The sequence below is a fragment of the Taurulus bubalis genome (assembly GCF_910589615.1).
Source record: "Taurulus bubalis genome assembly, chromosome: 10".
Taxonomy (NCBI): domain Eukaryota; kingdom Metazoa; phylum Chordata; class Actinopteri; order Perciformes; family Cottidae; genus Taurulus; species Taurulus bubalis.
Window position 1 is genome coordinate 6,842,234 of NC_136598.1, and position 24,978 is coordinate 6,867,211.

Consider the following 24,978-nt stretch of genomic DNA (forward strand, 5'->3'; position numbering starts at 1 on the left):
GAAAGAAAATATTTTTATATCTGGATTGTTCTCTAAATAATTGTCATTGCTTATGCTAATTTGATTGCACAGTTAATCAGTCAATCAACCCACTTGGCAATATTGTATCTACAATGCTTCACCCTTGATTTAGATTATTGAGTGCAGGAAAACACAAATAATAGTTATATTCAAAACACTGTAACACATCAATATTGAGGTACTGAGTCAACAATACTGCAGTATTATAATCAGTATTGAAAAGTACATGCGCACAATATTGAACATTGACTTCAGAAATGGTCAGAGTTCATATATACAGAATTTGTGACTTGTTTTTAAAATGTTATATTAAATATTGTCATTTGAAAATCTTTAATGGAAGCATTTTTGATTTATTTATTTTTTCTTCATTTTTAGAACATGCCTCGCGGGCGACTCACGTGGTCCCCGCGGGCACCGTGTTGGCTACCCCTGCTCTAGGGCAAGTCAGAATGGAGATGAAGGGAAATTGTTACTGCTCGTCTTCCTACATTCATGTTCTCCTATTGGTCTGCTAATGTAAAGGAAGCAGGAAGGAAACAAACAAAACAATCTATGACTGTGATGCTTCACTATACTAATGAGTGGAGATTTAAGAAGAACAACAAGCTCTCATTCGCTGCATTAGTGCTGCCTGTCATGCATTTAAAAGCATTTGCTTTGAGTGTGTGGATGGTCAACAAGCCTGGCAGACAAAAAAAAAAAGGAAAATAAAAACTGGTCCCAATTAAACTTTTCACATTCATCTGCCATCATCAGGTGAGCTCATCCAATTAGTACATTTGCATGCTTCCTTAATTCCCAACTGACATGATTTGATTTGTTCAGCACTACTTTTGCAACATGGTAAGAACACAATTACAGCTTTCCCAAGCTTTCATGCTAAGCGTCACAGTACTTCTACGGTACATTTCATGGACCTAATGAGCATTTGCCATCTAACTGAGTCATTAAAATGATGTTATGTTATGTTATGGCAGCGAACACCTGCAGCCAACCACATGTTGCTCTGGTATCAGCTTGGCAGTCAGCAATGTCCTCTCACAAATGAGAGTCCTGGCCAAAGATCGCTCTATATTAAGTCTGCATGTTCCTACCGGTGGGTTTCCCCCAGGGGCTCACATGCAAATGGGTTTGTGACTCTAAATTGCCAAGCAGGATTGTGAATATGTTGACCCTGATGGATCGGAAATCTATCGAGCCTCTCACTGAGTGCATGCTGGGATGGAGTCCAGACAGATGTTAGCATCCTCTATATTGTGCACTTAAAATACGCTGTGCTACCATATGTCTTTAAATGTCAGGACGACAGGATAATAGTCTGTGCCATAATGTATTGATACACAGTGAATTACACTTTGTATGAGATTCATTTCAATAAATAAGTATGAGAGAATATCCTGAAGAAAACAGCAAGCGCAACCAGGATCTGTCTCGCATTATAGCTGATTGGCAGTTGTTAACAGGCTAGTTTACTTTGGCAAGCGCACATGAGCATTATCTGTAAGCCAATGGTTAGAGAGCACTATTAATACTAAAATAAACCCAAATGTTTTTTCAATATTAATACATAGTGTGACCTCAGACAACTTCCCTTGGTGCGTCAGGGATCAGTCAGTGAGCATCTCAGCTCACTTTGTGCTTTCTCTCTCTGCCACAGCGTAGTAAGAATACATGACCTCTAGATATCCCAAACTTACATGGGGATAGTTAAGATCATCCTTTTAGCTGCTCATGCACTTATTAGGGATATAATGAAGTGTCAGAAGTTTCCAAAAGATCTAACCAGCTGCTCCGATCCAGTTGGCTGTTCAAAGAATTTCTATCCTCTTTCTTTGCTCATAAATCAAAATAAAACTGATATATAAAAATACCTAAAATGCCTATTAACTTTATTATTGGCGAATAGTGCATAGATTAGAACAGTTTTTTTTTTTTTTTAAATGAACTTCATAAACATGTGAGAGTCTGAACTGACTCCTTAAATGGTTCGAGGACAAGCTACTGTGCTTTTGTGGGCTCTGATTACAGTCATTTAATTGAGGTTGCAAAGTAGTTTAGTTAGGTGAGTGAATAAGTCATAGACCTGATCTAACAGCAGCTTATGTATTACACATGTATTATAAGTTTGCTTAAACTTGACTTGTATTATGTACTATAATTAAGAGCAACAGAATATAACACATGCTGATTTATGTAGGACAAAAAAAAAAGAAGCATGAATCCCCATGAATGACCAAAACACAATGGAGTGTAACGTTATGTTTCAAGTGTAGCCACCCAATTTGGCCTTGTGTACCCGTTTAAAACCCAACCTCTGGTAGGTCTTGCATCCTGGTTATTCATTTCAAGTACATGTGTTTTTTTGGTGTGCATGCTGCCAAAGAGGAAGGTTGCAGTACCCTCTACAGTAGGTTGTCTGTCCATAATATGACTGTGCTGCCAGTGAGATTTTTACATCTGAGGTCTAATAATAGCCGAGATAGCGGACTGGTCTCTTCGGAAAACAAAGTGTCAAGCAGGTCAGCAAGGTGGGTACAGGTGCAGCACTGCTCTTGCAGTTGCCACTGATACACTGTGGCAGACCACTCAAATGAGCATATGTGGCATGTTCTCACGCACCAAGTTCACCTAAACACAAAATGCATGTGTGAATTATTTCCTACATCTGGCAAAGGCTCATCTTTTATTCCATTACATTTCAGACATCAGCCCCCATCAGTGTGTGTGTCAGTGAGTGGGCTTTGGCACGGGGCACAGCAGATTGGCCCAGGAAAAGAGGCTTCTCCCAGAGGTTGCCGGGTAGTTCTGCATACACGCGCCATCATTATTTCCCTTCTTAAATGAGTTCAGTTTAGGTAAATTAGGGGTGGAAAAGATGAAATTGAAAAGGAGGAAAATTAAAGTTCTGTGGAAGAGATAATGTTGAGTGAGAGATGATATAGAGGGAAAACAAGAGAACATGTGATTTGAAAAAACGGGAGAATAAGATAAATATTGAAAAGGATGGGGTCAGACAGAGGCAGAAAGAAGGAGTGAGGGGTGATAATGACTAGCAGGAGGACAGACTACGTAAAACAGATGAGCCGTTTGCTGCTGGAGTTGTAATAGTAGAAAATCTGATATTGATAATCTGCTTTCTGCGCATATAACACAGAAAATATCCTGACAAAGTGCTCCCCTCCAAAAATAAATTTGGCAAGACGCACTAGACAGGAGGATTACATGATTTTGACTCCTTCTCCCGTTATGCATTTCTTCCTTTCGATGTCTCTCCCTACATATTCCCCTATATGTCATGTTGACAAGTTGTGTGTCTTCAACAGAAAAATGTTGTAGTCGAATGCCCCTGTAAAATATGTCTAACTGCAGTCATTGAACATAGGCCAGGCATAAGAGATGTGAGGCGCTGGGTGCGGGTTGATGCGTACACAGATGTTTTCAGTAATACCATTAGATAATCCTTTAACACCCTGAAAAACAAGATCATTACTGCTATTTCATGAGTGCATCTAATCTATTTGTCATGGCTTCTATTCAAAAGCCTGAGCCATGGGTCATTAGAGAAAGGCCTACAGCTTTATCAAGATTGAGTCCCAAACTGTACAGGAAAGCAGAGCATGCTTAAAAGAGCTGCAATCCAATTTACAGAAACAAAACGACCATGCAGCAACAGTTATTACAAGTGACTGCTGTTTTGCAGATATTGCTCTAGGAGGTGAAAACTCGGGGCTGGGCCTACAACCAGGAACAGATCTAATCTCTACAGAGCACTAAAAAACACAATACAGAAAACGAAATCTTTGACACAATGGTTATCAGATCTGTGAGGGTATCAAGACAGGGAACAGGATAAGGGACTTAAGAGGACAGATAATGGTAGTATTACGTTTTATTGTATCTACAAGAACAGAACAGTAAAGCTTCCTTGAAGCTGCCGTTGTTGGCTGAAACTATTTATCTGCCTCTTGTTCAGCCTGAAGTAAATGAATCATAACATAAGCATACATGGAGTCACGGAAAGCTAACATGTGAATACTGTTTTAGGGTCTAGTTTAAAGCGTCTTCAAAATAACTTTTTTGTATGTACTACATGGATATGTATTATCATGAGCAAGAATCAAAGTTAATGATCTGAAAAAAAGTGACAATGTTATAAACATCGGCTATAACCAATACTTTTATAACAATAGATCAAGTTGTTATGGAAATTAGGTAATTCTTAGTGAAGACTGAAAAACTAAAATATGGAGTCCCCCACTCGCTTTTGGGTAAAGAAAGATATTGTTATCCATTCTCGAGGTGAATTACTTATATTCATCAGGTGGACAGAAATATGACTCCATATTAATGCTGATATTGCGCTGTATCTGCTGGATGTGCAAACTGTATGCTGACAAGAAGGGTTGGGCAATCGTTTCTGTTCTCAAATAGTCCAATTGTGGTTACTTGAGATGGCAGACGATCAGATTGCCAGGAAGGCAGCGGTGTGGCTGAGCTCCGACGGACTGCTGGAATAATACAACCTTTTAAGCATTGTGCACGCAATACAGTCAAAGTGAATACTTATTTGAAAAAGGGTGTTAACATTTTAATGAAAATATCGAAACTTTTAAAAAGAAAAATCTATTTAATAGCACCGCCTCCTCTATTCAAACAACGGCTCCCTTTCAATACGAGTGCAAATTTATTGTAAAAAGGTAAATGTAATAATTCCCGACATTTTTCTATCAATTGTGCACACAGCTTTTATTAAAGAGGGAATCTAGCAGCACTGTAACAGCCCCATAAATTACATTTATATAACCACAATGACACAAGACCATAATTCTCCTTTTTTTTTAAGGGTGATAAAGTCATAAATGAGGATGACAGACATTAGAAGCTTCATTCATTTAAAAGATTTGAATGTAAAACAAAAAAAAGACACCTGGCCCCATCCATTACTTAAACAACTATTATGGAGCATAGAGCAAAGGTTTGGTGAGCAGGCATTTAGAGAACAAAGATGATCAAATTACTGAAAAAAGGCTTGTAATTTAAGCACTGATATACAAGGTACAGCGGGCAGACATGCTGTTCCATCAGAAACATATTCTAAATGCACAGTAGGTTAAATATTATATTTCTCTTTATTATTTTTATAATATATTGGTTCTGATAAAAATAAAAATAATAATTGCCTCAATATCAGCATGGGGAAAAAATAATCATCGATCATCCCTTCAATCGTCCATCCACGATGCAATAACCAATAGGCACTAACCTACTGTCTGTCATACATCATCTAAAAAGGTGATAACACGTCAGTGTCGTGTTACCAGCTCATTTCCTCCTCCCCAAGTCAAAGATATTATTGTTATTGTAAATTTAAGGCTGAAGTATTCGAAAACTCTAATCTGTGCTTCTGCTTCATCAGGACAATAAGGATGTGTGGACTGGCTGACACAACTGATAAAACAACCCAACAACCATCACCATGTCTTGATTCTAACATTCTCTGCTGCAAAGCTTCAAACCAATGATTAAAGGAAAGGACAAAAGCACAAAAAACAGAAATCTCTCATGTCAAATTATCTATTATTTTTTTGCATCCAGCTGTGTGTTTTCAGGACCCCAGCGCTCACAGTACAAAGCTGAATAAGAAAAAACATTTTGAGGCCGAGCCTTTACAATTCATCAGGTACGATTTGCAAATGAGCCTGCAGTATACTTTTCTAAATCCAGACAGCTTAAAACTATAGTTTGGAGAACAGTATTCGTCAAACATAGCACATCACTGCCCTTTTTGCCACAATATACATAAAAGTAAACTAAGGGAAATAAAGATTATATCTTGTAGCGATTGATGGTCACACCCATCTAATCCCTCCTTCATTCATCCCTAAGGCTTCCCTCCGACGTCTGTCACTCTGCTCCCTCAAGTCATTTCACAATCTCTCTCTCCTCTCTTTATTTTCTCAAGCTTTTTGACTCCTTTCCTCTCTTCTTATGTTCCTTGTCATCATTTCTCTGAGCTGCTGTCTATCATTACATCATTCCCTTAATTATTGGGAACGCCTACTCAATGCTTGACGAATCTCGTTGGGTCGCAGTGATTGAGTTGTCCTTCATTTATCCCCCAACGGAAAAGGATGTTCTCATATTAGCTGCTGTTCTCTCTCTCTATTCCCTACCCTTTAATAGGAAGTAGTTATATGAGTCTTTGATAATCACTTCATGCAAATCCTTTATTTTACTACATTATACACACGTCTGTAGAAATCTATGAACAAAGTTGGGCAAATAGAAACTTAGCTGTTTCATGTTGGCTCGGAAAATATGTTTGCCTTCTCAAGCCATACATCACATTATACTTTCAGACCTCTTTTGTTGTCCAATTTAAGAATTGTGCAACCCCAATTTGTGTCCTTCAACTGCCTGAGCAATGTCAGTGGACTTACTGTGAAAGCGCTTTTTAAAAGCATATGAAATAGTTTGCCAGTATACATAGGCTGTGCAGAATATTATACAGCTCAGTATTTCCAGGCTGTGCATAATGTTACACAGCTCTCTGTGAATGCAATTACATGGACATGTGCGTTGGACAGTGCCATCCAAAATGAGAGTGATTATGGCCGGTCTGACTGGCTGTGCCGGAGACAGACCAGAGGGGAAAAGAAGGACTGCAACCTTCGGCACTAAGCATTGCTTATCTCTTCTACACACGGCTGAGAAGAGGGGATACGTGTTTAGATCATTACTTCATGAATAAAAAGTATCTAGTTCAAGATAACACCAGATAACACCCGGCTCGCCCAAGTCTCGTCTAAGTTACAGCCAACACGACCTCATATTATTACTGTGTCTCTAGAAGGAATCAATTGTACTTTCATGACAGCTCAGGCAACTTCCAAGGTGCTATCTGCCAAGATATCATATTACACAGTGCCAGCACCTATCAGGATTTCTGGTCTGGATGGGCATGATGTCCCCCGGGAAGAGATGTGATTAGCAAAGCTGGAAACAGCAGGTATCTTGATGGTCTTCCAGGCCTTTGTCTGTGACTGTATGACTGATTCAATTCACCCGCTCCTGCACTAGACATCAAATTCAAAAACCATGAGATGGCATCCGTGTAACACCAACACTAGGAAGTGACCAGTACCTGCAATGACAAGACTACCTGAGGTAGTCTTGAGTTCGACCTTTCCTTTCATACGCTCAACTTTGATGTGCGTATCATAAATAAATAAAATCATTGACAATGGCTGTATTCAAAACCACCTTCTACGTATTACTGCTTCCTCCAGTATCCAGTATGTACTGCGTACGGCAGGAGTATGCAGTACGAAACGGTTGAATCTATTCAGTTGGCAGTATACAGACAGAGCACATTTAAGTCCCGCTGACAAACGAGGGGAAAACAACTCACCGCTCTGTTGATTTTGTATTGCGTGAAGGAGCCTCCTATCGTCTACTGGGAAGCATCAGAATAATGCCTAAAATCTGCCGTGTGGTGGGACGCACTACCAACGGGGTAAATAACTTAGAACTATGTTTTCCTAACCTGAATCATGCAGAAAAGTGTGCAGTGTTATGTTTGAAAGTTCCACAGCTAACATTAGCTTGCTAACTTGCCCCCATCATTATTTTTGTCAGCAACTGCACCATTGGTCGACGTAGGATGCTAAAATAATCTTTCGACATGCTAAAATCTGATGTGATTAGATAGCTACAGGCATATTGTAGTTAGCGTTTCAGCCCTTGTATGCATATTGTGGAATACAACATACTTTGCTTTGTTTAGTATACTACATACTACTACATGCTACATTTTGGCCAAATCACAGTATTCACTGAGTATATAGTATGCGGTTTAGAACACAGTCACGGAGAACATTAAGTATGCAAGACAGATACACAGTTTGCTGCTAGGTTTCCAGATCTAATACATATGAGCTTGTACAAATAAAACGGAACATTTACGGACAAAAGGCTCGGCCTCTCCTCCGCTTTACCCCTCCAAATACAAATTTGGCAAGGGGCACTGGGCGGGAAGTTTAACCTTTCTCCTTTCATTTAGTTTGCAAGCATATTTCTCACCACACTGTGGAACAGTAAAAAAAACAGGTTTCTACAGGGTTTGCAGGCGGTCGCTGACAATGAGATATTGTTGAGTTCAACATAACATTCGGGTGGGCAGTGAGGGTGTGCCTGGCAGGAGAGCTAATTAGTCAGCACATTGCTCTATATGTGAGCTGGGAGCTCTTATAGCCAAAGAGCAGACGGAGACAAGTCGGAACATACACACAGCTATGGTGCACATATGCACAAAAACACACGTACATACATCCTGGCGCAAAGACACACTCACCCCCTCACTTACACACAGATCTGTTGCTGCAGCTCAGCTGTGCTGTGGGCACCATGAGGACTGTGGCGATGTGAGCGCAAGAAGGCGTTGGAGGCACCAGGGCCCTTCCTAATGGTGGAGTTGACATTTACCCTGGGAGGCTGTGGCTGCTGCTTCCAGAGAAATGATTCAACCTGCCGTGCTGAATATAGAGGAAATACTCTGATGGATGAAGACCGCTACGGTGAAGGACCTGGAGATGTCTGGGGGCCGCTGTGAATATTGTACCTTAATTTAACGACACACTGCATCTGACATGACTGTTACTTGAGCTGTCTAGGCTGACAGATATCTGGGATAGTAGATGATGGAGAGAGACAGAAAACAGGCGCAGTGTGGCGTGTCAGTGGGTTCACTAAGTAAGCGTTTTCCATCACATGTTTTGTTGAATCATACATACAAGCACACAACTCCTCCAGAAGAAGAACTGCCTCCACACCAGCTCTCCTTATTGATCGGACCTGACTGAATCCCGCTGTTACTGCCGGTCACACATTTTTCTTCCCACTTGTGTTAAACATCCAGTAGATGTGATTCTTCACTCTCAACGTTTCAATAGCCAATCACCTGTCAACGATTATGCGTCTCAATCAGGCATGAAAACGGGTCGGGGTGAAAAAGGTGAAGAGGATATTACCCCGTAGAGGGGTAATATCCCTTTTTTTTTATTCCATATTTTAAAGCATCAATCTGATGCATTTTGAGATGTTTTTTTTGCCAACCTGGGGAGAGCTGGAGAAACTTAACTTCAGCTATGAGTCAAAAATGATTATGGCATCCTTACTAAGTATTATGCAAGCCATTTCATGCCAGCCTGTCGAACATTTACAGTCAGACCTGCAAACTCATGAGGGGTGAAAAAGGTGACACCAGCAGGGTGTGGGGGGGGGGGGGGGAAGCTGACAAACTATGATTGGGTTTTAATTATTTTTTTGTCAATACCCAAGTGTGTGTGTGTGTGTGTGTGTGTGTGTGTGTGTGTGTGTGTGTGTGTGTGTGTGTGTGTGTGTGTGTGTGTGTGTGTGTATATATATATATATATATATATATATATATATATATATATATATATATATATATATATATATATATATATATATATATATATATATATATATATATATATATATATATACACACACACACATACACTACCGTTCAAAAGTTTGGGGTCACCCAGACAAATGTTCAGCAATTTCTCGCATGGAATAGCCTTCATATCTAAGAACAAGAACAGACTGGCTCTCCGCTGCCAGTAATCTCACTCGCTGTCTCTCCAACAACGTTAGCTTGCTATTATTAAACTGGTGGGAGGGAAATGAAGCCGCTCTAGACACCTTAACGCTGATTGGCCAAGACTCGCGACGTCAAAGATCTTCTATTGCTAAGATGATCGCGACCTCAGTTTTTTTTCCGTGTCCCACTCCAATGTGGATGACATATTTTGGTTTCAAAACGTCGAATTTCGCCGAAAGGTGAGGGATTTTCATGTCTGCTCAATGGATCGCATCCTCAATTTTAGTGGACATTGCTACGTGTTCATCAATTAATGCAAGCAATCGAATAAATATAATAATAATAATTTCAATTTATATAGCGCATTTCAAGAAACTCAAACACGCTTTACATTATGGACAAGAGACAAAGACAAACAAAACAGAACAAAAAGGAAAGAAAGCAAACAAACAAACAGGATATTTTGTGACAAAGAAAGGAAAGAAAACTGGAGAAGCTGAGGGTCATAGTGGAGGAAAGTATATGAAAAAATGTTGAAATGGTAAGCTAAATCAAGAACAAAAACTGTGCCTGACGGAGCGGTGTTAAATTCGCCAGCGTCCCCGTCATCTCCAAACTTTCGTAACTGCAGTGTTCAGTTCAGTTATGTAAGCGTGTCTGGTAAGCCCAGCCGAAAAGCCAGACGAGCACCTACACGAGTAAAGGCCTTTAGTGTGACAAAAGCAACAATAACAAAGGAAAAAAAAGAACGCCATGGAATGGAAATAAGGCATTCAACCAAAACATCCTGATGAAATAATAAGCAGTTGTCAAATATACACCTTTTCTATTCAGAAAGATTCTAAAAATCTAACTAAAGCAGTCTAGAATATAAAAAGTTGCATCTTTTCAATACCAGTATCTGTGTGACCCACCTCAGAAAATAAACCGTACCAAAAAAAAACATAATACCATGAATTTCCACAAATCTGCAGTGCTTTACGAGTGTGCTTTAACCCACATAAATAAGGTTTTAAGTTAGCAGCTCTAAGACGGGGCACTTCCTGAATACCTACGGCATTGTAGACTACATGAATTAGCCTTGCAGCTAGCAGACTTTTCTGAAATCATAGAGCTTCTATGAACACCAAGATTGAATTTCAGCCTGCATGCACATTTTATTAACCCAACATTGTTGAGACACAGCAGCTATTCATGGTAGCGATTAGTTTGAATGATGTCGTTTTACTCTGCTCAGAGTGTGTGCAAAGCCCCGTCTTCTGTGAAACACAAGTGGAAAAAAACACATACTGAACTGAATGCATTGAGATGCATCTTACAATTGAGAAATTTCCACACCAATATAAAACAACTGCATCTCAAAAAGTCTGCCAGTCCTGATAACCTGGAAAAATGTTGATATTGCTTGTCAAAAAACACAAGACCAATATATAATGTTCACTTCCTTAGTTAAGCATGCAAGCATTAAACAGAAACTCAAGTCTGATTTAAAAAAAGTATTGGAAGCTGGTGTCTTTTTTCAGACATTTGAAGATTTCAATGGATGGCTGCAATTTGTTTACGGCCCACACTGAAAATGTTGCAAACAAGCTAAAAAGCATGCATAACTGTTGGTGTTTCACTTTCCTTTTTTTTTTCTGTAGAGACAAAAAAGGTTTGTTTTTGCCAAATGTATCTATTGTACGATTATGGGTGTTGCATTTTTGGATGTTGGACACTATTTATGATGGAGCTTTGTTACAAATTGCATATCCCTTACTCATCACTGTGTACTCGATGCCGGGGCTGGTTGGCCTTCTCTGACAAAGTGTAGGCTTAGTTACTAAACTATCTTTATTCATGAGGCCATTTTTGGGAAAGCTTCCTTCCTTCTCCTGTTTCTGTTAATCACAAATATGGGCCTCATTATACTGTAGTCTGAAGACAAGGGCAATTTTGTGCTGACTGTTATTCTGCGGAAAAACTCGAAACTAAGGGAATTGTTAACTGGTGAGTGGGTTTAGGGCAACTGCCATATCTCAGGAAAATAAATATTCTGGTGAATATTCAGTTCATTTGAACTGTCTCAATTTCTCTCTGTTCTTCAATCTTCCTCTTTTTAACTACCTTTTAATTCAACATATTGTTCACTGTATTGTACCTCCGACTTTCATGTATCTCAAAACCAATAAGCTTCTGAATTTTCAAAATCGATAGGTACAAAGATCATGATTAAACCTAACCCGAAGTGCCAGATGGTTTGTCACACAGGACCATCTGAAAAGCAGTCGTTGGAAACTGTGGAAAAGGGCAGGCAGTGATGTTGGTGTAGTTTGTTGTTTATAGCTCACCTGTGCCTCTTAAACTGCAGCAAAGTAAATTCTATTATAGTAAACACTGTATCATTACGGTTTCATAGAAAGTCCTTGGTACATATATTACAAATAATATCACTATTTAATCATCTATATTGTTATATGATACATAGTAAGGTGATTCCTTTTCAGTAAGGGAAAATAATGTTTCCTTTTCCACTATTGTTTTTTGCTTCAATAGCAAAAGGCTTTGGCCTTGTGTGCTCAGCAAATGTGTCTTTATAGATTGAGACACGGTACCATCCCCACATACCCTGCTTTCTGCGACTCTCTTTATATCCCCCCACTGTTACAAAAGAAGCAGCAGTAAATACTGAAGTAAGTCCATAAAAGTATCATTCAACGCTAAGATTAGACAGCTGGCATACCATCAAAGGCAATACACCATATGGTACAGTGACAGCACATGCATCAATGCCTGCCTGCACAACACACCAATTATGTATTTATTATTAAAACCTTTTTCTCTTGTTTACTTATGAAAGCAGAGTTCACAAGTCTTTGAATTTGTGACAATGTCAACACTGAGAGTAAAGAATGAAATGAAAGACATTGAACGTTACTTTACATATTGTGACATGGTTATTTAGGTGGCAGGTATTAGTGTAGTTATGTGTCTGGAGCACTATGGGCGGAAACATCTTTAGGTTAGTAATATCGGTATGGAGTTCTATTGATTTGCTATAACAAATGTTAGACAGAAAAATTCAAACTACTGATCCCAACATTTACACCTTTAAACTCATGAATAATGTGTTTCACAGAGCAAATAGGTCCCCAAATCACTCGCTACTTCTGGAAAATCGTAATTGCTTTGAGTGCATGGTAATAATGAAGGCAAAGAGCTGGTTTTTGACGGCTGGACAGTAAGAGGACAACGTTTAAATATAATTTAATAATTTAACCAAATTTAAATAAAAGAATAATTCTGAAGAGTGAAGGGAACTACAACTTGATTGTAGTCTGAGGTCCTTTGGTGGGCCTTGGGTGATTGATCCTAGGTCAAAGCTAAAAACCAAAGGACTCTTTACAACCATTGCCCTGGCATAACATGTATTACATTTAATCCCCAGTTGCTAAAGAGTATCAATGCAAGATCTTCACAGTTGTGTCCACACCAAAAGCAGAGTAGATCACATGCAAAGTCAATGCACAGACGCGAGTAGTTATGAACAACGCAAATTTCCGGCGGGCGGCGCAAATAACACGGCGCGAATGACGCGATGCGAAAAATTCGCTTCATTCGCACGGGTTGAAATATTCCAACTCTTGCGAAAAATTCGTGTGACGCCGAGTTGCAAAAGTCAATTAGCGTTGAGATGGAAGCGGTCGTCATTCAGATGCTGTTCCTGGAGCTGTGTGTGCCTCCGGATAATATTATGAACCCAGACACAATGGCATTTGATGTTCCGACATTTAAAGCAGAACTCGTGGTTATTTCAATAGTGGATGGCGGAAATAGAAACTGTTTTTTTTTTTTGGGAGATAAGCCACGCCCCCATTCCACCGCGAAAAAGCCAATGATGCGAATAAACCACATAAAGTCGAGCGAGTAAACTCACGCTGGTGTGAACGTAGCATTACTATCCCCAGTTGCGGAAATGGTTGACGGGAGAACAACGGGAGTAGCAAAATGCAGTGTTTCTTGTGCAGTATTGCCAACTCTTTTCCAATACAAGTAGCTAGCATTAGCTCCAAAGGGCACAAAGATGAAGTCATAACCTACTCTGCATATAGGGAGCTCTTCACACATTACTTTGCATAAATCTTCGTGGTTGTGTCAGTTGCAGTGAGGGATAGACTGCCAGAGCACAGAGCACGAGGAGAGGAAAAGACTCCATGCTGTTGCCAGATGAGCTGTGGACTTTTATTACTCTGAGCACCATTGGTCATGAACATAACATATTCGAATATATTTCTGGATTTCTCCCTGATGGTCTGAATGAGTTGCTGAATGTGTCGCTAGTTGCTTTTTACAGGGGGTCTGAGAAGTCGCTAAATCTAGTGAGAAAGTAATCTGGGTTGGTAGTTGCTCAGAAAGTGATCTGGCTATCTTTGCGACTGTGCCGCCAACAATTATACAAATTGGAAAACGCTAATGGGGGAAATTTGAAAACTTGTCTATTGCCACTTTAATTTGTATAATTTGGTTTATTTGAAGTCGGACATGTGTTGATATGTGCATATGTAAAGGATGTATGTTTTGTATTAACATGCAGCATGGCCATACATCAGAGATGCTTGTCCTCATTAAGACTTAGCAGTTCCTCCCTCTGAAGCGCCTTACTCGGAGGGCAGCTTAGCCCTTTCATCCCCATTTTGATATGTACCTCAGCCCCGTCTCCCAGAGTACGAGGGACTGTGGCAGTGATGCCAGAGTCACCCAACTCCTGGGACCTCTGGTAACCTGGCAACATAAGCTTGGATGCATGAGGTTAGCTGCCTGCTGCGCCAACATCCAAAGGTTGCCGTCACTCAATGTCCAAATTCCACCCTCAAGTCCAATGCTAGATCCACATAAGGATTAGCATGCCTTTTTTGCTGCATATCAATCAATGCAACAGACAGGGTTCTGGGCAGAAGATCCTGGTTTCTCCACCACAAGCAGTTTCATCAGGGGGAAGATTAAACGAGCAGAGACAGACATAGTTCACCTGCAGGTTAAACCTGTGAAGGTATCAGCCAAATGCTAAGCTCTTGTGTGGAGATTGTTGACTTGAACCAAGACCTTGAGTTCCTTTCATCCACATCAGGATCAGAGCTCACACGGTAAGGAGCCATCAGAAGGTGTTGACCGTATTCACCATTTTCTCAGATAAGCTCTTGGACGTGTTGTGACTGTCAACTTTAAAGTCCCATTCTTGTGTCCGTCATATTAGCTACATCCTGCAGCTTCCCAACTTATGGGTGTAGACTTTTGCAAAAGACCCTGTGTTGTGTTTTCTGTGGTATGTACACAGATTCATGGCGACCCTGTTCCAATGCGTCTACCATTGTTATCTCTCTAGTGGCCAAAACAAACCCTGTTCAAGAATATTTATTTTCTATTAGAACTTATTTTCATTGTTTTGGCCACCATTCCCATCAGTAACTAAACATTTTATCCGACAAGTAAAGGTATTTATTATAAAAAGGAACAAGGAACCGATTTTAAACAAAATTAGTTTTTGGGAGGAAATAAAGCATATCTGATCCGCGCATAATATAAATAATTTGATATCTGCTAAAATACGGATCTACTTCAACCTGCTATTGTTGCAGAGCTGCTCTGCTTAATGACAGCCATGCTCGACACTGCAAGCATTTCACTTCATACAAATATAAAAATTTGAAATCCCCTCAGCTCAAATGGTAACAAATCTGTCATCTCTCCTTCTAATACACTCACCTAAAGGATTATTAGGAACACCATACTAATACTGTGTTTGACCCCCTTTCGCCTTCAGAACTGCCTTAATTCTATGTGGCATTGATTAAACAAGGTGCTGAAAGCATTCTTTAGAAATGTTGGCCCATATTGATAGGATAGCATCTTGCAGTTGATGGAGATTTGTGGGATGCACATCCAGGGCACGAAGCTCCCGTTCCACCACATCCCAAAGATGCTCTATTGGGTTGAGATCTGGTGACTGTGGGGGCCATTTTAGTACAGTGAACTCATTGTCATGTTCAAGAAACCAATTAGAAATGATTCAAGCTTTGTGACATGGTGCATTATCCTGCTGGAAGTAGCCATCAGAGGATGGGTACATGGTGGCCATAAAGGAATGGACATGGTCAGAAACAATGCTCAGGTAGGCCGTGGCATTTAAACCATGCCCAATTGGCACTAAGGGGCCTAAAGTGTGCCAAGAAAACATCCCCCACACCATTACACCACCACCACCAGCCTGCACAGCGGTAACAAGGCATGATGGATCCATGTTCTCATTCTGTTTACGCCAAATTCTGACTACCATCTGAATGTCTCAACAGAAATTGAGACTCATCAGACCAGGCAACATTTTTCCAGTCTTCAACCGTCCAATTTTGGTGAGCTCTTGCAAATTGTAGCCTCTTTTTCCTATTTGTAGTGGAGATGAGTGGTACCCGGTGGGGTCTTCTGCTGTTGTAGCCCATCCGCCTCAAGGTTGTGCGTGTTGTGGCTTCACAAATGCTTTGCTGCATACCTCGGTTGTAATGACTGGTTATTTCAGTCAAAGTTGCAACTGCCGCATACTGGATGTTTTTCCCTTTTCACACCATTCTTTGTAAACCCTAGAAATGGTTGTGCGTGAAAATCCCAGGAACTGAGCAGATTGTGAAATACTCAGACCGGCTTGTCTGGCACCAACAACCATGCCACGCTCAAAATTGCTTAAATCACCTTTCTTTCCCATTCTGACATTCAGTTTGGAGTTCAGGAGATTGTCTTGACCAGAACCACACTCCTAAATGCATTGAAGCAACTGCCATGTGATTGGTTGATTAGATAATTGCATTAATGATAAATTGAACAGGTGTTCCTAATAATCCTTTAGGGGAGTGTATATACGATTATAATACAAGAAATTCAAGGAGCAACCTTTCATTTTTAGCCGGTGCTTTTACAGGTTGAAATGACAAACGTCGCCAGCCGCAGGTCATGTCAACTGTCACTTATTAACGTTAATTCTGGGAGTACATTGTGTGTGTGCTGTCTGCACTCAGCCATAGATTGTTATGAAGATAAATGAGGCACCACGCTGTAACACCACTGTACAATTGCAGTTGATGGTTTTTGCAGCCCTAACCACTTCAATAGAGTAAGTATTATGTCTTCGTGTGGACCGACCCACGAAGCCACTTCAACCACCAGCGGACACCCTGCCAAGCAACGCACGGATACGCAGAGCCTCTCGGTCGGACGTTTCCAACTTCGCCTCGGCGATGTTGTGCGTCCTGACTGACCCTCCTGACCAGCCCAAGCCGTAAAAACAGCACCATAGACAACGCCACGGCAGATGAAAAAACACAAAAAGCAGGAAATTTACCAGATGCTGTTCATTAAAGACAAAGTCCATCTGCTCTCTTTAAAAAAAAGTTCAGAGACGCGGTTGGACAGCTTATCGGTGCGCTTCAGTTCCAGGGTGTGTCCTGCCACTGCGTTTAAGTCAAATCTGATGTTACCCGTCAGATCTATCTATCTACCTCTGATCTAGTGAATCAACAACAAACGATAGATGTACAATGAACCTACAGCTGTCGATTTGTGCACAGATAGTTTTGCAATCGGGAATGAATGTCTTTTTGCATTTTGTCTGGGCTCAATAGCAGTTTACCTTCCAAATAAAACGCTTAAGATAATCTGTCCAAACTCTCGTCTTTTATACAAAAGTGTCTGCATTGTAGATATATGTTCCAAGATCTCAGATTTGGTCAGTAAAATGGTATCATAACCAAAAAGTCGCACTAAAACAGAAATATTCTTTAAGGAAGACACTGTGATCCTAGGTTTACAACATGTTTATCCGTCTTTGAGTTTGTCAAGACCTTTGATATTTTGTAGGGGGACAACAGTACTCAAACTCAGCTTATAGCAATCAAATGATATATTCAACCCGCCAATCTGTGCGCAAGCTAGCAAGTAATTTAGTACTTCGCAAAGGCTCTGACGTTCATCCAGGATTCAAAGAACCCATCTGTTAAATCTGGAATGAATTGAATTGCAAAAAAAAAGAAGTATTTACTGAGACAGCACAGACAGATGCAACATAGCTTAAAGGAAACTATATAGCAGGAGCTAATGAAGGGAAACCGTGAGAACTATATTATCTGCTGCAGTCTCGGGGAGAAATCATGTGGATGGTGAAGAGAGGGTGAAAAATGCAGAGGGATGCGCGATAGAGGATGCGGGGAGTAAAGCAATTAGTGTCCGCTAATTGCTCTCATTAGAAGAGATGGGGCCGATTTTGCAGACTCCATGTTGGACAGTGATAATTCAAATGCATAAATCTGGACTGCATGGGTATGCCGTATAAAAGCCATCCAGCAAACAGTGGTAGCTCTCAGACTGATAGCACCAGAACTGATAAGGCCAGACCCTATCATCAAAACATTTTTAAAAAAAGTGTAGAAATGACTGTAAAGATGGATCGATAAAGTGATAGAGGTCTCACACAGCGGGAGAAAAGACCAAAAAAAAATCATGTAGTAAAAAGCCAGGATAGATAAAAGAGTTGAGGCAAGGGGGAAAGCACTTTGCACAACACCTCACTGAGTAATACGTTTGGATTTAAATGGGAAATAAATGTGTCTTGGCATAGTTATATAAAGTCACATCGGCACGAAGAGTACAATAATATAGTCAAACTGATGTGTGAAGAGTCCTGTGTGAAATCCAATATCCGTCCCACCTGAAAAGTTTATGGCAGCTTTAGCCACTCAATTCTCATCTTGCCCATCTCGTAATCAGGTTAGTATTGACTACACACCTATGAAAAGATACCACTCTGGGTGTTTAGTGATAGCAGCCGTTTTCTCTAGCAGCCGTTTTCTTTGAGAAAACACTTGGGCAACACTTAGAGAAACCGAGGCCAACTGAATGTGAAATGAGACCACAGACAGAAATCAGGGAGGTAGAAAAAAGAAGAGAGACAATTTTTCATTTGCTTCATTGTGACCCTCACAAAAAAGTGTTTTATTTCAGAATGTGCATTACTATTAACCAAGCGTACGTTATATTTATTACGAGGTGGGGCAAACCACAGCGTAGCATAAAAGAGCACATTAGCGCTGGTGCACTTCTCACTGCAGGATGAAAAAATAGAAAGCGTTGTGGTGTCTGTGTGATCGAGGGCCGCTGTGCAAGAGGGCATATGCAGACAGAAACAAGATGTAATTAACAAGAATAATATCTTTTCCCTCCTCCAACTGTGAGCAGGGGACGCTGTGATATCTGCTCAGTTCTAAAACAGCGTAATCATGTTTCATTTTCTGCCGAATCCCTGATTGGGTCTAAGGCGAGGAATTACGATAAAGCTCTCGCTCTTCTAATGAGTACCAAGTGACTGCGGCAGTTAAAGTTCCTCCTCTGCTGGCTTGACTTCTACGCCTGCTTCCTACTCATACAGACTCTCAAATAAGTTAGGCAATCAAAATAACCACCTTACCGCTCAATGATGTCAGCGATGACACAGGCAAACATCTGGAGGCCCTCTGGAAGCTGAAGGGCCACTGGAGAGAGCGGGAAAAGGGGCAAACAGAGAGTTACATACTTGTGTTAGGGTGACGGCAACATGTTATTTAATAAATCCTGGACAGCACAGTTATTCATATCCTCTGCTACTGGTTCATAGTGCTCCACTGACGGCAAATAGTGACATTTCAGGGTAATTCCCCCTCCGCCACAGTTTGTTTATTTCAGCAAGTGACGGGCTGCTGGAAATATATTCCAAACCAATAACCACAGGTCTATCGCTACAGCTCATGGCTGGTACGGAACCTTTTAACTCTCTTTTTCATGTCTGTCTCCATGCCTGCCACTGGGTCACACTTTGCAACAGAAGGGCCTGGAAGCATCTCAACTACACCTTTTCTGCAATCAGTGAAGTGTGGCCCTTTCCCTTGTGAATATTCATTGAAAGAAATAAGACACAAATGGTGACTGGAGATGTCATGTGAGATAGCTGGGTTTGCTGCTAATGTAAATACTGGGATCAGTATTGCATGAAATATTCTTCATTTCTTAAAAGTAGTTGCAGGTATATTGAAGGATGGTTGTAGGGGGCAAAGGAATGTATTTTCTATGGAACTCTTAATTAAGAGTGCTTTGATTGGCCACTGATCGCAATCGGACAATATTAATTATAAATAGTTTGGCTCTTATAGACACGATCAATCAATCAGAAATGCCGATCAGATGACTGACAATTTATCTCCATGCAGCTAAACTGGCTTCACTGCGTTTGTGAGGTGCGTCTCTGAAGCCCCTTTTGCACAGCCAGTTCAAATTGGGTCCGTTGTGCCGCTATTCCACCTTGCTGTTGTGTATCAAAGGGAGGGACACAAAATGTGGGGGCAATGCTGCTCTGATGCTTAGCCAGCAGTGGAGGTAGTCTCAGAGAACAAATCTAAGTCTGTGTAAAAGCACAGTTGGCATGGTGGGGCTAAACGCACACTAGCTGTTGAGTTGCAATTCACACCGGCATGCGATCTAAAAATCACAATTTATGCAGCATTATGCTGGCTTTGTTGGGTTAAGTGTAAAAAAGCAAAGTTGGTGTAATGAGGGGTCATCTTAACAGCAGTACTGCAAGATCTCCGTAAATAAAAAGGGGCTATGAGAGAAAGGGTCTCTGAGAGAGAGTGGAATATTTTGCTCATGTTGCCTGCAAATAAATGAATGATACTTTCTCCCCTTTTTATTAAAGTCAAATAAATAATTCAACATGATAAATAGGATTAAAAAAGAACTCATGATCGGGGAATTGTATCAGCCGATACGGCTTCTAGCGTTCAGTGAAAAGCCATAAAACAACGAAAAGGTCAAATAAAGAATACAAATTTGAACAATACCTGATCACTTTAAAAGAAAAAAGATAGTTATGAAACACAAATAACTTTACGGTTGGACCTTAAAATAGTGTTTGTATTTATTTATTTTTTAAAGCCGTTTAGCTTCAGGTCTATGGTGACATGGTGTCCTTATTTGGGCTGGAGTATCTGCTGGACCTTATGGATCAGGACCTCTCTTACTGTAGTGTGCAAACCTTTGTGAAGTATTTCATTTGCATAATTATTTTTACATCATTCAATATTTTATTTTTGTTTCCTTAGGAAATCGTTTAACATGACTTCACCTCTTTGATTTTACAATTATTTAAATAAAGATTGTGTGAGTTTTACATGGCAACATATTTTTCCGACTTCAACATCAATCAAATATTTCAGTGTCCTCAAAGTCAGACAGACTGAAATGTATATTTTACTTTCATCTTTTTATTTCAGTATAATATCTGACAATATTCAATGGAATTCAAAGAAGATGAAAATGTGACTGACCTTTGGGAATTTCTTAAGCAATATGTCTGGTGTTTTTTGTCACAAAGATCATATATTAGGTGATAGATGGAGAATTTAGCATATATATATATATATATATATATATATATATATATATATATATTTATATATTTAGCTTTAGTTGAGCCACTCTCGCGACGACCAAAATGCCTAACTTGAGGCTTCCACAAAGCAAAAGCTGACGTTACGGTGACTGCATCCACTTCAAATATAAAGTCTAAAGTCTGTAGGATGGGAGCTAGCTGGCGGTTGGCTAACAGAGGAAACGGGTAATGAGGCTACTAAAACCAACAGAGCTAACAGAACTAAACACACAGCAGACCTGGCAGTTAGAGGGCATGTAGAGGAAGCATTACACAGTCAACATGAAGTGTTGCACAGTGAACTGCAGTTAAGCTGCATGGTGCCGGAGCAGACAACTGCATAGATTAAAATGAGAGCCTATTTGTTGCATAAGACGTGAAAAACGCTTCTGATACGCTTGTGTTCTAGATGGGGGGGGAGGGGGAATTGTGGTGTGTACTCATTCAATGCAGTAATAAAACAGTGGTCGTTGCAGACACACCTGGCAGAGATCTGCATTCTAGAGAGTGCACTTATCCAGTTGATTATTTGTTCATAAAATATCATTAAATGGGGAAATATTATTTCCCAGAAGCCCATCTAACACATTCAAAGTGTTTATGTGTTTGTTTCCAATGATCAACAGTCCAAAACCCAAATAGATTATATTTTCAGGAGAAGAGCAGGAATTCCTCACATATTAAAAAGCTGGAACCAAAAGATCTTGGGCAATTTAGTTTGATAAACGATGTCTAAATTTCAATAACCTGTTAATTGGCTGATCCATTAATCAATCCATTCAATTAACAATTTCGCTGATGGTTACATTAATGTGATTTTGTCAGTTTGCAATTGTGTAAAATATAAAAAGGTTCTGCCGTTCAGGGATTGGCTCTTTGGGATTACATTATACAACACCGCATCATTCCTGTCAACAACAGATCATCATTCTAAATGAGAAATGGTTCTCAATTGATTTTAACTGGTTAAATAAAAGGTAAAATAAAATATTTTAAAAATTGTCATTTTGCCATCTACCCTTTGTGAAGCAGTCATTTATGTTGCATGTAGCTATATTTGACACAAACATGCATTCATCAGGTATGCAGCAGTTCAGTATGGAGTCCCAGCTACCATGTCAGACACGTTGAGTGAGCACCCGGAGACGAAGACTTTGTTTCAATCAACCATGACATTTTCTCCCAGTCAAACTCTGCCGCACCTTACTTCAATAAATCCATCAACGTCTCAGTGGACACTTACAACTCAAAGACACTGAATTCAGCGCAGTGTTTTCACATGACTAGGCCTGAAACAATTTCAACACTTCAGGGCCAGACGGCATTAAACAATAAAAGCCGGGACAGACAAAAGGCCAAGGCTGGATGGCCATGAGATGGAGTGATGTATGGGGCCAGTGTGAGGAGGAGGAGGAGGAGCAAAAGCACTTCTTACTGATGAAAGGTTAAGGGATCACAAAGAGGTCATGCAGACAGTGAGAGACAGGTCATTACCGAGAAAAGGGCAAGTTTATTAACAGAGAAAGGTTTCAGAGCACACCTCTGCCACAGCTGACAGAGGCAAAGAGCTTTCTCTCCATCTGCTGCCCCCGGCGAAAGGTGAGTTAGATCCTGGAGGTGGGACTGGCTGTTTGAATGCATGTTTGAGTTTTCAGGCAAAAATGATAAAGTGCTTCTACCTTTAGAAGTGCACTCCTTCAACTACAGAACAGATCATCTAAACCACACGGACGGGGAAAGGGACGAGAGGAGTTCATTTGACGGCTTCAGATGAAACGAGTGTGGAAGGTTTCTTATTCTTGGACATGTTACTTAATGTGGACAACTACATGTACATACATGCAGCTTTCTCGATGTGCCAACATTATTATTTGTTGGCTTCCATGAACTGTCAATCCCCAATCATCTAATGATGCCGTTATATGCAAACCTTGTTCTAACACTAGAGGCAGTACAGGTTGCAAGAAAGCTACGTGTGGGATTACGTTAACTATCAAAGACAGAAGGTAAATTTAAAAAGTGCTGGACAAACCAATTTATCAGTGAACGGCAGACTGAACGGACAAAGCCAAGGGATTACTAAGAATGTTCAAAGGGGGGTTGGGGGGTTATGGCTAGGAAGACTGGGATAGGGATATACACAGGGTTTATTTATCCTGTAGTAGATTACATCTCTCTCTCTCTCGGGTCTCTGTAAATAATATTATTAAGAGTACAGTCTAGACATGCTCTATATTTAAAGTGCCCCGAGATAACTTATGTTATGATTTGGAAATTGGCACTATATAAATCCAATTGTATTGACTTGTGGGTGTGTATGCAGGTGGAAATGCTTGTCAGTCCTCTGTGTCACTATGTATGTTATGGAACTTCAAAATGGCCAATATTAGAAAAGGGGGACATAACAAAACAAGGAAACGTAGGAACACATAGCTCAAACTAATAAAGTCTAATACAACAGTGCTGCAGTGAATCATACATTCATAAGGGTTATAATGTTCAGTTTTTGTGGACATGTTTTGAGAGGTGTTGATTCAACTTCATGGTAATTTGAGTCCACAGTTTGCATGATATTGTGCTGTATTAAATTACACATGCACTATTTAGTCTAACCTTATTTATATTAATTAACCAATATATTCAGAAATAACTCTATAACCTTTTGAAATTCAACTTGTGACTTTAAATCACATTATAATTTGGGATTTGTCTATAGTTTGTCTTTATAGTTTATGTTTACATACGCAAGCATGAATTCACATGTGAATTAGGAGTGAATTTAAGTCACCTGCATGCAGACTCAAATATAAACACAATAGACAAAATGCCACTCAGGTATTGTGTTAAAATGAACTGTTAATGAGACTCTATTAAGTATCTGTGGATACTACTGACTATGAGCTGCTTTAACTGAACACTGGCAGCCAACGCTTCTGTTACTCCTATAAAAAAGGAACACGCTGTTCAGACAGAGGAGAAAAGGCCATTTTAGACTGCTCACTGGGGACTCATTTTCTATTAAGAGATGAATATAAACAGTAGTTCTGTTATTGGGGACGCACAAAGAGAATACTCAGAGAGGAACTATTATGTAATGGGGGAAAAAAACAAGTCACCAGCCACTTGCTTGAATCTGTTTAGTGGGGTGGGCCATCTGTGGCTTAGCTGGATGTGTAAGTAGCATTGGCTACATTAATTTAAGATTCTAAATATGTTGTTATTACAATAGTATCATCATTACAATCATCGGCACTCTTATTTCCCCACCCTCACATACAGGTTACTGTAACATGGGAACAAAGTGTGGAAACTAAAAGGAGGAACTAAATGCTCTACAGCTACACGTTGCTTTTTGTCTTAATGCTCAAGGAAACATCTGAAGACAAACTGTCAAGTGTGCTAATCTTTTGATTGTCTGTAGTTAAGTTGTGAGAAGACCTTGGAAAACAGAACAACTCCCAAGGTATTTAACAATCCCTGCAGGGGAACACTTTCATGAAGTCAAGGTCCCCCAAGACACTGAAGGCCGCACTGCTTTTTGCTTCCTTGACTGTATCGAGATATCTGGTCTAATTATTCTGTTTTTCCAAGTAAGATTTACTAGTTGAGTGCAAGGCTGATTGAGTGTTGTAAGACAAAGTGCATAATTATTTCAAACTAACCAGAGAGCCGAAGAGTATTACCTGGAGGAAACACACGGTCATTTCCATTAGAGCTGACTGGTGAATCAGCTGGTTCGGCACATTTTTTTGACATTTCAAACCCATTTAAGCAATTCTAAGAAAACATCTTGTTTATTGTGTGTGTTTATGTGGAAAAATAAAGCCCAATATGTCATGTCTGATTT

At 40.1% G+C, this 24,978-nt stretch overlaps 1 protein-coding gene across 1 annotated transcript in view; it reads right to left on the minus strand.

Annotated features, from left to right (window-relative positions):
• dph1 (diphthamide biosynthesis 1) overlaps positions 1-24,978 on the minus strand; it is a gene marked incomplete at its 5' end in the record, with an annotated part of 58,968 nt that overhangs the window by 28,893 nt on the left and 5,097 nt on the right. The window contains one exon of the mRNA XM_079224849.1: positions 19,137-19,200. Within this exon, the coding sequence (XP_079080975.1) occupies positions 19,137-19,200 (64 nt within the window). The remainder of the gene's footprint in view (positions 1-19,136; positions 19,201-24,978) is intronic.